Here is a 15,500-nt window from a genome sequence, read left to right on the forward strand (position 1 = left end):
CAAAAGTGTAATTGCTTATTGTTTGACTTTTGTACATTTATTCTGGGAGTAGGCTTTTTATTGGTCCCAGATTAATTTGAACCAAGTTTCTCAAATTGATGTACCTTTCTCTGTATGTTTTTTAATGACTATATATTGTTCTCAAGGTGTCTATCCAAACATTATGTATCATATATTTAATACTTATATGTAATTAAGCGGTTAATTGTTGTTCGTGTTATTATTATTATTTGGTACGGAAATGGTCCGATCTGGCCAGTCTTTTAAAAATTATACCCAATCGGTATTCTGACGACTTCCGAACGATTTCCGGACCGGTACCGCTATTTCCGTTGGTCCGGATTGGTCCGGTCCGGCCAGTCTTTTATACCCAACCTGCAGAATGTTTAGTGGCACTTAACCTATTAAGTTTGGAGTTACTCCCCTTTTGTTCGATTTATCAAAACAAATCGCAATATATTTACTGATTTTTGACCTGACTTCTGCAGTTTTGCAAGAAGATTTTGAGTTCTATTAAACAATGAATATAACGTAGAACTTCATCAGAATTGAAATGGCTTTCCATCGTCCATCTGTAAAAGGTACCATTTCAGATTAAGCATTCGATTGCAGTTTTGGGATCATATTGTCCTGCAAGTGCAACATCGTCAACTATTTTGAATGTTAATGTTTCGTGTATTTTTGTATTCTCTGGGAGGACTGTTTCTAAGGGAGATGAATTCGACTTAGTTCTTATATGTTCTTGTCAAAAGGAGCAATCAATTGTCCACGAGAAATTATCACTTTTATAGCTATTGGAGAATCTTACTCGTCCTGGCGGATGAGTTCGTCCTGGCGGATGAGTGTGATTGGATTGAGTGGATTTTCGAGACCTGGTCCATATCACTGCTAGTACAATAGTGCATGACTCTATTGTTCAGGCATCACATAATTAGAAGTATTATTGTGCGATGTTGAAACGATGTTGAAAACAAAATAGTCCAACAATATATCCTTTTTTTAACAGACTGCACAAATTGCTATGTGCACCTGTCGGGGTTCGAACTCACGACATCTCGCTCTGCAGGCAGACACTCTACCACATTTCTATAAAAGCTAGCTTTTTAGTGAAACTGTAAAAGTGCGGCTATGGAATTACGGACACTACGGACCATGGACATTACGGACCAGACATTACGGACCAGATTTAGGGACACTACGGACCAGATTTAGGGACATTACGGACCATCTTCGGAATCTTACGGACCATGATTTAAACATATTTTTTTTTATTTAATCACTCATTAGTTTTTAATTTGTTAATAATTACTTGAATATGAGTGCTCAGTTTGACGTTATATCTTCCATAAAACTGTGAAAAATCCCGTGAAGTTCGAATAGGTCAATGGTTCAATATAAAATCTTGTGAAATTCCAAAAGGTGTTAAAGACCTATGCATTTATAACAATTATGTGAACAATAATGAACGAAATTTGAAAGATCGGCAGTTAAATCAGTTAAAAGCAACAGAAGAAATATTTTCCAAAACAGTTTATTTCCCAAAATAAATCGAGCAGAAATATTTTCCAAAACAGTTTATTTACCAAAATAAATCGAGCATATATTAAATAAACGATGTGTGTTTGTTGCAATTCTTGCAAACTGATGTTTAAAACTGGCAATTTCTGTTGCCTTAATTAGTGTTTATTAGTTATAATGTATGTACCCGTAATTATCGGCGGTATATTACAAAAGAAACAAACCTTATACTGACAACCTTTAATTGGCAATCATAAAAGTGTGGAAACCCATTGTAACGGCGCACTTTCACTGAACCCACGGCACAATACACAATCCGACTGGTAGGTTACAGTGCCATTTATCATTTTGGCTCAGATTTAGCGGAAAATGAGGTTATGGCATGTTGACATTAAAAACCAGTCGAGTGTAATTCAGTGATCTTGTTCAAACGTAAGTAAAAAAAGTTAAAGGTTATACTTTTGGTTTGGACACTAAAAAAAGTCAAAGAATTCGCAGTCAAGACGGAAGCCTATACTTCAGTAATTCCAACAGTATTTTAAGAAAACTTCAAAATTGATCCGGAATTAGGCAACTGCCCAGTATATGCAACTGCAACCTATCTTTGTAAAAATCGGAGCTGCAACCTATCATTTTCTTTTCGTTCTCATATCTTTTAAAATCATTAATATATTTGTTCACAAATACCCGTACCTGTTATATTTAAACAAAACTTAAGTGTTTTATGCGATTTTCCCGAACTTTTATCTCATTTTCTACTAAATCTGAGCCAAAATGATAAATGGAAGTGAAACCTACCAGTCGGATTGTGTACATGTTGGAAACATTGCAGAACTGTTCTCGAAAGCGGTATCAGTTTCAAGGAAAATATGGATATGTAAATACACACTAGGTAGGTAGGCATATGATAGGCTATGTTTAAATTCCAAGAAACTATCATAATTATAGGTATTACGTTGATTTTCGTCGAGTCGAGCGTTTTGGTGACGCCATCTTGCACTGAAACCAACCATTTGGTCACTGACTGAACCTTTCAATTAAAACAGATGAAACGGAAAACAAACAAATATGACGATTTTAAGTTTATTTCAGAAAGCAATCGATCACATATGAAAACATTAATATTCACATTTACAATTATAGGATAGACACATATTTCGTTCATTATTATTCAAATTATTATAATATTTTATTAAAAATACATTGATGTTTAACATTGGATTTCCTGGGATTTTTCAGTTACATTAAAGATAATTGTCATACTGAGCACTAATATTCAAGTATTTATTAACAAATTTAAGACCAATGAGTGAATAAATTAAAAAAAAATGTTTAAAAACATTATAAATGATGGTCCGTAAGTTTCTGAAGATGGTCCGTATTGTCCATAAATCTGGTCCGTAGTGTCCCTAAATCTGGTCCGTAATGTCTGGTCCGTAATGTCCATGGTCCGTAGTGTCCGTGACCCCGGCTATGTACACATCAAATATCTGGTTACACATTCCTCCTCCATTTTGAAATTTGTCCTGAAATTTTGGAGACAAAGATCAATTTGCAATGACCTTCAGGCTAATCCTGCAACACAGGCCCCACAACAATCTCTTACTCTGCAGACGGAAACTACTGAGTTGCTTTAAAAAAACTAGCTCCATAGCGAGACAGTATTAAGTGCTGCTATATACATATATATATGGAATACCCAGTAACATAATGTAATTTATTATTTAACTTATTTTCTAAGTGATTCAAACCCACAATGTATATAATAAAAGGGTTATTAAGTAGAAGTTTTGCATTTTTATCTGAACATTTGTATTCATATCTGCTTGAGTCAAATTCAACTGTCAGAATCATGTTAACTGGTAATACATTACCTGGTCAATGATTTTTTTACATGTTGAAATGTGTATTCTGATGTGTTTCATGTTAATTTCAATGCAATCATCTCTGCTTGGCTCCATTTTTTGAGATATTTTTTATGATTAAAATGCCTGTTATAATGTACTCTCCTGCAGGGCTTCTAAAAACTGACAATTTGCCAGTCTCGACCGATTTTGATCACGATAGACTGAATTCAGAAAAAAATCGGTCTGAAATGTGTTAATTTTTTTTATTGATATAATTTATTAAACAATATGAATATCTTTTAATTAAAGTAATTATTATTTATTCTTTAATGAGTAGTTTCATCAGAAAACTATCATATACAACTATTTATTATTTCACTATGGCAAAATTTGAAATCTGTGTTTAGAGTGAACTGAACTATTCCAAAATACTTGATTTTTTTGTAATTTACGCAATTTTGTCTGTAAAAATCTTCATTATAACAAGACCCACAGGCGCATGTATCCTATGGCAGACTGGTGACGATAGGAGGACACAGGTGTATATCGATATCACCTGAGCATTGGCAGGTTACTGAACAGACTATCTAAAATATTGTTTGGATAACTATGCTTGATGCAAATAAGCGTTGTGTATGCAGTTTAATTGTAAGAATGACCATTCTTAATTTCCATAAACATAATAAAGTACCTCAGAAAAAAATCCAGTACAGGCAAATAGTTATTTAAAAGAATGTAAAATTCTTAAGTCATCTTGCACGAAAGCGTATCTCATTTAAGCGTACAAATGTTATAATGTTCACTTTTGCAGGATGCAGTGGATCGATACCCAGGCCTGTGAACATTTCACAAGAAATATTCAGATACACACAAACACGACAGCTAGGCCAGTCAAGGTTTAGTCATATTGGTGCTCAGAACATTGTGGACGACTATGTGGCCCAGCTTATGCCACTGCTGTTTAAGGAAAGGGAGTACCAAGTCGGCAATATTAACAAAATCTTCTCAGCCCAGTGGTTGAACAGTAAACAAGTTGTCTATGGAACAAAATGCAACAAGGTTTGTGCAGTGTATTTATTTATTTATCTATTGTCTTAATAAAAAATCTCAATTGTTATACACAGAAATATTTTTTTAAAGGCAAATTGAACTGGCTTTCAAGCAGGCCCTACTTTTCTCTACTTCTTTGACTCCTGCTTTCCCTTTGTTTTTTTTGAAAGAGCTCAACTATCCCTACTTGGTTAATCTAGTTTAAATATGATAGTGTGTTCACAAATGACGGGAAGGGGCTCCCCAAATCCCTCTAGCTAACTTCTTTCCCAACCTTATGCGCTTAAAAACTCATCTCTTTTATTCCTACTGTTTTGATCGTCATGCCTGATCGGTTCTGATCGTCATGCCTTAAATTACAGCTTGAAGTAATGGACCTCAACTCGGGAAACATTGACCACATCCCGTCACTAAAGAGTAGCAACAAGAGTCAGCCGGCTGGTTGTCCCTGTGGCATCCACAGTGTGGCTATCAACCCCTCACGTACACTGCTGGCTACGGGGGCAGAGAACACTAATGATCTAGCTGTGTACAAGCTGCCAACGTTTGATCCTGTCTGTGTGGGAGAGGTAACACATGTTTGAATCATTCTGGAAATGTGGTAATCTGAAACAACTTCTGTCAATTGCATAACTTGTTCAAGCTCTTGTTTTTTTTTCCAAGTTACATGTAAAAGAAAATGTTGAGATATTTGTAGTTTTGTATATATGTCATAGTTGAAATGTTCATCAAAAATTTATTCCAAGGGAGCGGCAGCAACAAGGATTTAATCATTAAACTCAGGTTAACAAGTAGAAAATTCCCCCCAGTATAAATGACATCACAACTCAGTAAATGAATAAAGTAAGTCACTTAGCTAATAAACTAAATAGAAGAAATGAACTGTAACTCTGGACGCTGGCTGATTGCCTGATAGCAATTGATGAACTATAAATCAGGTTACATGGAAAGTACAAAACTTACAAAAAGTCTTGTAATTATGAGGTAGATTCTGAATTAAACCTGCCTGACCAATGATGAAATTGTATTGAAATACAAGTAGAATGCCATTCTATTTATTTCATTCATTCTGATGCATTCTCAAATTACGGTAAACATTAAGTGAAAGTTCCATATAAATCGTACTTTGATTCTATTATACAGAGGGCTCACGGAGACTGGATATTTGATATTTGCTGGTTGGATGATGAATTCCTAGTCACTGGTAAATAAATTAGCTTCACGTTATGAAATTTATCCTAAATCTATCATTAAATATCTGCCTTTGGATGACTTGCAATGTACAAGTAGCAGTAGATACGCATTGTGTTCTAATCCACCTGTATTATACCCCCAGGTTCCCGGGATAGTTACCTGGGTCTATGGAGGATAGATGGGGTCGAGGACACTGAAGTCTCACCACTATCAAGCCTGCAGGTCCCAGAATACAGTTTCCAGGCCCCTCTCATAGTCAAGGAGTGTAATGATGCCAAGAAGGTCCGGGCGCTCGCCTATCATGAAGACAGAAAGGTAGGCTGAAAGATTATACATGTCTTTAAGTTTTCTTTATACAGGTACAAATTTATTTATCTTGAATGTAAAGATTGTAACGACAGCTATAAGGCTGATATGAATCATGCTTTGTTCCATCTCCATAATAGAAACCAGTATGTTTGTCCTTATTGAAAAGCTACGAGAACATCCCCTGGTGTTGTAAAGTGTCTCCATAAGCTATGTGACCATGCTTTACCTTATTAATTGTATATTTGAATATTCTTGGTGTCTTTCAGTGTATGTTAAAATTAACAGCTAAGAAAAAATCATAAAATACTCAGTAAAGTTACATCTTTGGAATGTAAACTCACATGAAAAATATTTATTTGTTATCCAAAATATGATAATTAGATTATGCAGCTGATAGTGTTATGCCTACAGGTGTATAGGTGTATGTATCACAGATGCAATTATTCTCTTTACCATTTCCCATGAGTTGTTCAAAATAAACTGTGTGGTATTTCATTCCGAATATTTATATTTTAACTATTGCAGGAACTAGCTGTGCTGTCTTTAAATGCCATGTTTCATTTATGGGACTTAGAAACGTTTAAATCTGTAAGTATCAGAGTATAGTTTGTGTTGAAGACTTTCAACATTGTTTAGAAAGGCGCAGCAGCACATGTAAAGAAGATTTCATTTCTTTCAACCAATTCCAGTTGCTGGGATATTGTATAACATACATAATTGTGTAAGCAAAAAACTTAAAAATAAAAAATATACTTTTTAAATCCATACAACTTCAGTTTTATTTTAATGGGAAAACAAATCCTCATCTTCAGGTAACAAAAGTGGTCCATTGTTCTTAAATATTTTTGAATATGACAGAAAATGCTTCATTTTGCTGAAAAGGTGTTGTAATGCAAATGAAAATCAAATAGTTTTAAGCATTTACAAACATTCTGTCCAAGTGTCTACAGATTGCTGTATGGTTTAAATTCAAACAAATTAAAAGAAAAATCTGTTAGTTCCTCAAAATTTAAAAAAATAAAAAATGTATTTAAAATGGCTGATAAATTCAATCCGAACTGCAGCAAAGCCTTTTCAAACAATCAAAATTCTGATTTGAAATGCACCATATTTTCCCCACTTTAGATAAGCCATCGTAAGTTGCCGAACAGTAAGGAGAATGTATGTATGTGTGTAGCGAAGGAGAAGCCGTTATACGCTATAGGATCCCAGTCACATGTGTATCTTGTGGATCCGCGCTCAAAAAAGACCCTCTCAATTATCTCAAAGTTCCGAGGGGCAGGTAAGTGGTCTTGTATTTTACCACATAGGAAAATAATATTGTGCTGATTTTGAATGATACAGTTCATTTTAATGATACTAGTAGATAGAGGATCCCGTACATTTTAATGATAATAGTAGGTATATGGGGAAGTGGGTTTACTTGTGTTGCTGGAAAGTATCATCAAGTTTAATATGTTAATATTTTGTGTGTTAATTATATTTATAATATTCAATTGAATTGATGTACTCTAAACCTCATGTATAGTATAAAATTCTGAATCAGTCTAAAGCTTGAAAATTATAGAACAGAAATGATGATATTTTGAATGAGAAAAACCTCTGAAAGCTCACAAGACTAGATATATGTGTACATTTTGATATTGCATTCTGTTATAAAACAAACAGCATTTATTAATCCTTTATTACAGGCATAAGATCAGTGAGTTTCCGGAAGGACATAATAACCATAGGCACAGGGACAGGACACATCCTGTTTTATGACCTTCGAGCTGAGAAATACCTAGAAAGTGGATGTGGTCACATGTGCTCTCTTGTTCTGGGCAAGGGATGGCTTGTGAGTATACTTAAACAATGGTTCTCTTACATCTACATACATATATGTTTATACAATATGGTTTTGTTTTTTATATTCCTATCCCTTTGTATGCTTTATACTTAACTGTCCTACTTTTATGGCCCACCTGAATGAAAAACAGTTGAGAAATTAATTGTCATTCGTTATGCATTCACCAACTGTGGTTATGTATAGGCAGAATATCTCCGATATATGCGTCTTGGACAATATGTATGGGCAGAATATCTCCGATATATATGTCTTGGACAATATGTAGGGGCAGAATATCTCCGATATATGGGTCTTGGACAATATGTATGGGCAGAATATCTCTGATATATGTGTCTTGGACAATATGTTTGGGCAGAATATCTCGACCAAGTTCCACAACCAGCCATGTGGCCTGGGTCACTTCAGAGCTAAGGCCCTTGAATTGCCTTAATAACACCAAAGGTAATGTTGTCTGCACTGTAACTCAAATTTTGTCCAGTCATCACCAAACCTGGACAATATATGTTGTGGTCCAAAATATCTCGGCCAGATACGACTCCCAGCCATGTTGCCAGCATCACTTCAGTCAGAGTTATGGCCTTTGAATTGCTAAGATTACTCAAACTTAAAAAAGGAAACATTCATAATTTTGACCGGCGTATCTTGTGACAGTTCTCCACTCTTGTTTTTAATGATAGCAGCATAATCTTTCATTCAAGCCATTTAACACTATTTTAAACTCAAATAATTAACACTCAAAAAGCTTTTAACATCAGGCAACTAATGCATGTTTTACTGAAAACTATCCTACCAAATGTACAATCATAAAGTTATTTAAATCAGGGTTTGTTTTTCTTTTCAGCTTCGAGATGAAAACTACTATGGATTCTTTATGCACCAGTTTAACCATGATATCCCTAATGCTATATACACCCACCAGTATGATGATACGGGCACGAGAATGTTTGTGGCTGGGGGCCCGTTACCCGCTGGACTCTGGGGAAACTATGCAGGGCTGTGGTCCTAGGAATAAATTGGGTCAAGTGCTGTAAAAACAATTGATTTTGTCATGTTTTATGTTCATGTAAAGTACATGCTAATTATATGGATATTGAAAAACATTGGGCGGATAGTTGACGATTTTTGTGGGCTTAAATAGACACTTTTGTCCACTTAAATGAACTGTGTATAATTTCACTTTGGTCAGAAAACCATGTTTTTACATGATCATAAAGGTTGGAAAAAGACTACCATAGAAATTGAATGTTTACAGTATCTTGCATATTATAGTCCCGATATTCATAAGGGTAAATTTTAAGGGCATTTCAATGATGACTGTAAATTGTCTTCTTGATGGCTGTAATTTCGAAAAGTGAATATATTTAAAGGGTGATTTTAAAGTGAATATACTGTGTTCATCTTAGAGTTATAATGGTGTACAAGATATGGACTTGTGGATACCTTAGTTGATAGTGGATTCATCATTTGGCCCAGTTTAGCAAGTTGCACCATAAATGGATCAGTTGTTGGGCATAGTTGAAAGTATCTAGTTGTATATTTGTGCAGTAAAAAGGGACTCTTTATTTGACTGTATATTTGTGCAGTTAAAGGGACTCTTTATTTGACTGTATATTTGTGCAGTTAAAGGGACTCTTTATTTGACTGTATATTTGTGCAGTTAAAGGGACTCTTTATTTGACTGTATATTTGTGCAGTTAAAGGGACTCTTTATTTGACTGTATATTTGTGCAGTTAAAGGGACTCTTTATTTGACTGTATATTTGTGCAGTTAAAGGGACTCTTTATTTGACTGTATATTTGTGCAGTTAAAGGGACTCTTTATTTGACTGTATATTTGTGCTGTTAAAGGGACTCTTTATTTGACTGTATATTTGTGCAGTTAAAGGGACTCTTTATTTGACTGTATATTTGTGCAGTTAAAGGGACTCTTTATTTGACTGTATATTTGTGCAGTTAAAGGGACTCTTTATTTGACTGTATATTTGTGCTGTTAAAGGGACTCTTTATTTGACTGTATATTTGTGCAGTTAAAGGGACTGATTTTATGTATTATAGGGTCAGACATCGGAAAGGGTTAGCAATGCCATTAAAAATTGATGACTATAGGCTTGGATTTGTTCAAATGAGTATGTGCCATTTGTCTATTGGTGTCTGATCATGAAAGTAAGTAAACTAAATTTAAAACAAAACCATAAAATCTGCGAACAAGTCCCTTTCAAACTGGCACATGTTCTTGTCTTTCATTATTGAATTTTAGTGATCACATGTTAAAACTGAAATTGTGATACATGTATATAGTATTGAGAAAGCATTTTAGCACATACATTTGTCTAACCTCTTTGATTGGTGTAGTTGAACATGCAATTTATCTTGCACAGATTTTTAAATTGTGCACTGACCGTGCTATATTTTTATTGGATGGGAAAATATCTATCATTCTGTGTTACTCATTTTACAGTTCTATACAGGTCTGTAACATTTTACAGTTCTATACATTTCTGTAACAATTTACAGTTCTAAACAGTTCTGTAACATTTTACAGTTCTATACGGTTCTGTAACATTTTACAGTTCTAAACGGTTCTGTAACATTTTACAGTTCTAAACGGTTCTGTAACATTTTACAGTTCTATATGGTTCTGTAGCATTTTACAGTTCTATACAGTTCTGTAACATTTTACAGTTCTATACAGTTCTGTAACATTTTACATTTCAATACATTTCTGTAACATTTAACAGTTCTATACAGTTCAGTAACATTTTACAGTTCAATACAGTTCTGAAACCTTTTTAAGAAGCAATTATTTCAGTATGTTTGAGAAACACTTTCATTTTTTCAATATTTTAATCAACTCTCCACAATGAACTTAATTATTTAGCATGTATTTGTTGTTGTTGAAAAACTTGAGCTATAATGTATTCATATCCTTGATGTCAGCAGTTTTGGCATTTTGTCCAAACTTAAATACTGGCTTTGTTGCAAAACCAGAAGTGTTAACTTGAAACAGTGAGTACACATGCTTACATTGACAATGGGTTGCAACTCTGATGGCTCTTGTTTAATTATTTTTGAGTTATATCCCTGGAACAGCTGTGAATAAGAAGACATGAGCACTGACATTCACTGTGCTGTGCTCTTTGCAAAACTGGAATAAGGTTTTAGAAATATTCTAATGAAAACTTGTGGGGTGATTTTATAGAATTCTATCATTTCTTTCTTTGTTATGACTAAGTCAATAATGTCATGTAGTATTTCATCATTTATTTGTTAAACAGTACCATTTTATGACCATGTACATGTATAGTAAATTTGTTATGTATATATTTTGAAGTGTTAGTATTTGTTATTGGTAGTATTTCAGCTACCTGTGACTATCAGCAAGCATCAATGAACATTTTTTAATGAAATTTGATACTATATATGGCTATTCTTTATTAAATGTCTCAACATTATGATAATAGTTTTCTAGAGGTATAGGTGTCTACCTCACACCTCAGTGATTGTGTGTTCCATACCCCCCAGTGCGAGAGTGATTTAGTAGTATAATGTCAACCTCTTAAACCAGAGGTCATGAGCCCCACCAGTGCGAGAGTGGTCTAGTGGTGTAGGTAACTGCCTCTCAGCCCAGAGCTCATGCGTTCAACCTGCACCTGTTTAAAAGCTAGTGATATAGGTGTCTGCCTGTCACCTCAGAGATCGTGTGTTTGATCCACACCAGGTCGACAGTGGTCTTGTGGTAAAGGTGTCCGCATCTTACCTGGAGGTTATATGCTCCATCCCGGCTAGAGGAACATTCTCTTGGTTTCTCAAGGACACAGTACTTGTTTCTGTCTAGGAAACAGACTCAAACATGATTCATATAAGTTCTCAGCTGCCGTCACAATCAACCTCATGTAATAAAATAAGTATTCACTAACTAATCGGTTAATCTGAGTTTAAGTCCTTCGCATTCTTGTACACCAGCGCGATAATACTATGCATACGACAGATCTATTATTTTTAAAACTCTGATGAATGAGAATGGTCATTCGAAGACCAGTTTGTATTTTCTGTTTTAATTAATCATAAATAAATTGTACAAATATGCCATTTTGAACTGTATAGATAACATTAAGTACTGTTTAATGATACAAAAATGTCTTGACTAAAGTTCCAATGGAATTTGTGTTAGTTTAGTTTTGAGTTTGGTATAAACCTTTGTGCAATGGACTACCTTGCAGTTTTTGTAGCCTACATAGCATGGCAGACACAGGCATTGCTTTGTCCGGTGGCGTGGTCAGAAGATGACCCCCTTTTAATTTTGCTGTCAGTAGGTGAAAGGGCATGGTTATGGTGATATTTATAGAAAAATGATTATCACTTTTGCTTCTGATCAATAACTTTTGAACGATTTGGTTAAGGCCTTTCAAACTCGGCATAAACATTGGTCAGGTCAGTAGATGACCACTACTGCATGATTTGGGGGACAATATATCAAAGCTGGAGGTCATGATCACCTGTATTAGAAAAATTATTGGTGCTCCGAACAAGTGATACATCAGAATCGACACATCAGAATCGACACATCATAATCAACACATCATAATCAACACGTCAAAATCACGGAATTATAGATATATATCAGGTCTAAATTGATTTTATATTCAGCATATCATCTGCAAAACCCACCAAAAGAACAGTTTTCAAAAGTGCAACTATAACAAAAAAAGAAAAGAAATCTTCAAAAATTAGATAAGAATCAAATGATTTATGAAGCTTATTAAACTAATATTATTGTTGTTAATTATTGAGGCTTTGTGGAACCATTGGTATTTAATGATGATATTTCAAGCCATGTTATGGGCATTATCTGTTTATTTTATGATTATTTTTGAGTTATGTGTATGGCAATTTCCAATTCATTTCTCAACTAGCTAGATACATCGTAGATTAAACAAAAACAAGGGCTGTAAAAGGTAGCAATCTTGTTTAAATGTTATTCTTCTCTTCCGTTCAGCTTGCTTTTTTTTTTAAACTTCTTAGAAGTGGTAAATTGAATTATCAATGTAATAAACATCCAGGCTGTAAGCTTCATTATATAAATTACAATAGACTGTTGTTATGTTACTCTTCCATGCAGATAATTGTGAGCTTTTTGCCCAATTATGGAAATCATTACTGTTTATTGTCTGTATGTTCAGGTCAACCTAAACAATAAAACAGTTTGTAAGTACTAAAATGTATGGGTTAATACAAATATAGCCAACTCCCTCTCCATAAAAAAGAAATATCATTTTATTGGCAGCCATCCGGTCAGTTGTTAAGTTTTCCATGATGTTGCAGTATAGAAAACTAAGAAAAGTTATAGCTTACCTGTTTTTTAGCTGGTCAGTTTTCTTAATATTAAAAGTTGAGGTATTTTCATAGCACTGGAGTGAAGGTTAATCATCTACTTTTATTTTTAGTGTAACTATTAAAGATACTTCTATTTGCAAATGAACGTAGCCTTTAAGGTTTTGCAGCATTAAATGATCAATGCTATAAACAATTGTTAAAACTGTTCTTCAAAGAAAAAGAATTGAGTTATTTTGATAGCTATTTTGGTGCTAACAAAAACAGACAAGCGAGTTTTGTTTCATGGTCCTCTTGTTACCTTCCATTTTTAAAACAGATAATTTACAAATGAAATTTTTGAAAAATGTTCAGTTTTTCTATTGTTTTCATGGAATGAAGAAAATGATAGGCTAAAAGAATAAAAGTAGAGTCAATATTTTTTTTAATATTGTCTCATGATATGTTTTTATTTACTTCATTTAAACCAATGTATTTTTCTTTAAATCACATAAGTTATTGAATGCAGAGGACTTGAGTACATATTTATGTATGTAGGCCTATGTAGGGTGTTAAGTTGTCTAATGCAATTGTTGTTTGGTATTATGTTCATGTGATTTGTCACAAATGTATAACTGGATTTATAACTTGGATCAAATGCTTAGGTTTAGTTAAGTCATGCCTTCTAATGTGGATTTTCCATACAAATGCTTCATTTTTTTCATAAATGTAATTTATGTTGTTACATTGTAGTACATGTAGGATTAAATGAATGTCCTTTTGTGCTCAAATTGTTAAAAGCTTATTTCCCAAAATAAAATTATTATGCTGACTTTTGTTTTTGTAATATTTATGCCCCCCCCTTCGAAAAAGAGGGGTATATTACTTTGCACATGTCAGTCGGTCGGTCGTAGGTCGGTCGGTCCGTCGGTAGACCAAAGATTGTCCGAGTGATAGCTCAACAATGCCTTGACGTATGGTCATCAAACTTGACATGAAGATAGGGCCTGACCAGTAGATGACCCCTATTGATTTTAGGGGTCATAGGGTCAAGGTGATAGTGACCTCAAATGGTAAAAATATTTTAAAACTTGTCCGAGTGATTTATCAACAATGCCTAGACCAATGGTCATCAAACTTTACATGGAGGCTGGGCCTGACCAGTAGATGACCCCTATTGATTACAGAGGTCATCGGGTTAAAGGTCAAGGTCACAGTGACCTTGAATGATAAAGGTTGTCTATTTGGTAATTTGACAATGCCTGCACCCATGGCCCTCAATCTTGACTTTGAGGTTGGGTTTGACCAGTAGATGACCCCTATTGATTTTAGTGTTAATCGGGCCAAGGGTCAAGATAACAATGACCTTAAATGATAAAAAGTTGCCCGAGTGATAACTCAACAATGCTTTCACCCATGGCCCTCCAACTTGACTTGGAGGTTCAGCCTGACCAGTAGATTACCCCTTCCGATTTTTGGGGTCTTCAGGCTAAAGGTCAAGGTCACATTGACCTTAAATGATAAAAGGTTGTCCAAGTGATAACTTGACACTGCACCCATAGCCCTCAAACTTCACTTGTAGGTTTGGCCTGACTAGTTGATGACCCCTCTTTATTTTGGAGGTCATCAGGTCAAAGGTCAAGGTCACAGTGACATCGAAGCCAAACTTGACAATTCCTAGACCTATGGTCATCAAACTTGAAATGAAGGTTGGGCCTGACCAGTAGATGACCTCACTTGATTTTGGGTTTCATCGGGTCAAAGGTCACAGTGACCTTTAATACGAAAAAGTTAACAAAGCTTCTCCCAGTGATATCTCAACAAAGCCTGGACCTATGATCATTAATCTTCACTAGGAGGTTGGGCCTGATTATTGTCCCAATAATCCTGACAACATGGCGCTCAGGGGAAGCATAATGTTTGACAAACATCTCTTATTATACTACTTTTTGATGTAAGTGGCTATAATTGTGTCCACGACCAGTGCAAGTATTCAAGGCGTTTCATACTGTACGGTAGCAACTGGAGACTCTTATAATAATGAGATCAAAAATACATATCTGTAAATCATTGACACAAGCATACCAAAGAGTTACCATATTCACTGTGTATATGAGTTGTATGGAGTTCAAAAGAAGATTTATTATAAGAATTAATAATTTTATTAATTTTATTAAATGTAGTTTCCCTGTCCCTTATGATAGCCATTGCCAGTATGATATAAGTACATTTTCCTCCAAAACTAATTCCTACCAACAACGCTGACACACCAAGCTATCAACCAAGGTCACAACATTGACCCGTGCAAGTAGCGGATATGGCCGGAACCCTGAACCATGCAGCTAGTGGTCAAATCCACAACCCTGAACTATGCAGCCAGCGGCCATGGTCACAGCATTGACCCATGGAGCTTGTGGCCATGG

General features: G+C 34.8%; 1 protein-coding gene across 1 annotated transcript; it reads left to right on the plus strand.

Moving 5' to 3' along the window:
• The first annotated feature begins 425 nt into the window (after positions 1-425).
• On the plus strand, positions 426-13,909 carry LOC128228079 (DDB1- and CUL4-associated factor 12-like). The gene is made up of 9 exons (XM_052939168.1): positions 426-581; positions 4,177-4,424; positions 4,778-4,984; positions 5,559-5,619; positions 5,752-5,924; positions 6,444-6,506; positions 7,044-7,200; positions 7,610-7,755; positions 8,609-13,909. Exons 1-9 carry the CDS (start codon positions 554-556, stop codon positions 8,771-8,773), a joined length of 1,248 nt encoding a protein of 415 aa, XP_052795128.1. The 5' UTR covers positions 426-553; the 3' UTR covers positions 8,774-13,909.
• The last annotated feature ends 1,591 nt before the right edge of the window (positions 13,910-15,500 follow it).

This window comes from Mya arenaria, chromosome 3 (genome assembly GCF_026914265.1).
Source record: "Mya arenaria isolate MELC-2E11 chromosome 3, ASM2691426v1".
In the NCBI taxonomy this organism is placed as follows: domain Eukaryota; kingdom Metazoa; phylum Mollusca; class Bivalvia; order Myida; family Myidae; genus Mya; species Mya arenaria.

Coding starts and splice junctions, on each gene's coding strand:
- LOC128228079 (XM_052939168.1), top strand. CDS start 554: ATGGCTTTCCATCGTCCATCTGTAAAAG. Junction 5,925..6,443: donor CCTATCATGAAGACAGAAAG/GTAGGCTGAAAG, acceptor TAACTATTGCAG/GAACTAGCTGTGCTGTCTTT. Junction 6,507..7,043: donor ACTTAGAAACGTTTAAATCT/GTAAGTATCAGA, acceptor TCCCCACTTTAG/ATAAGCCATCGTAAGTTGCC.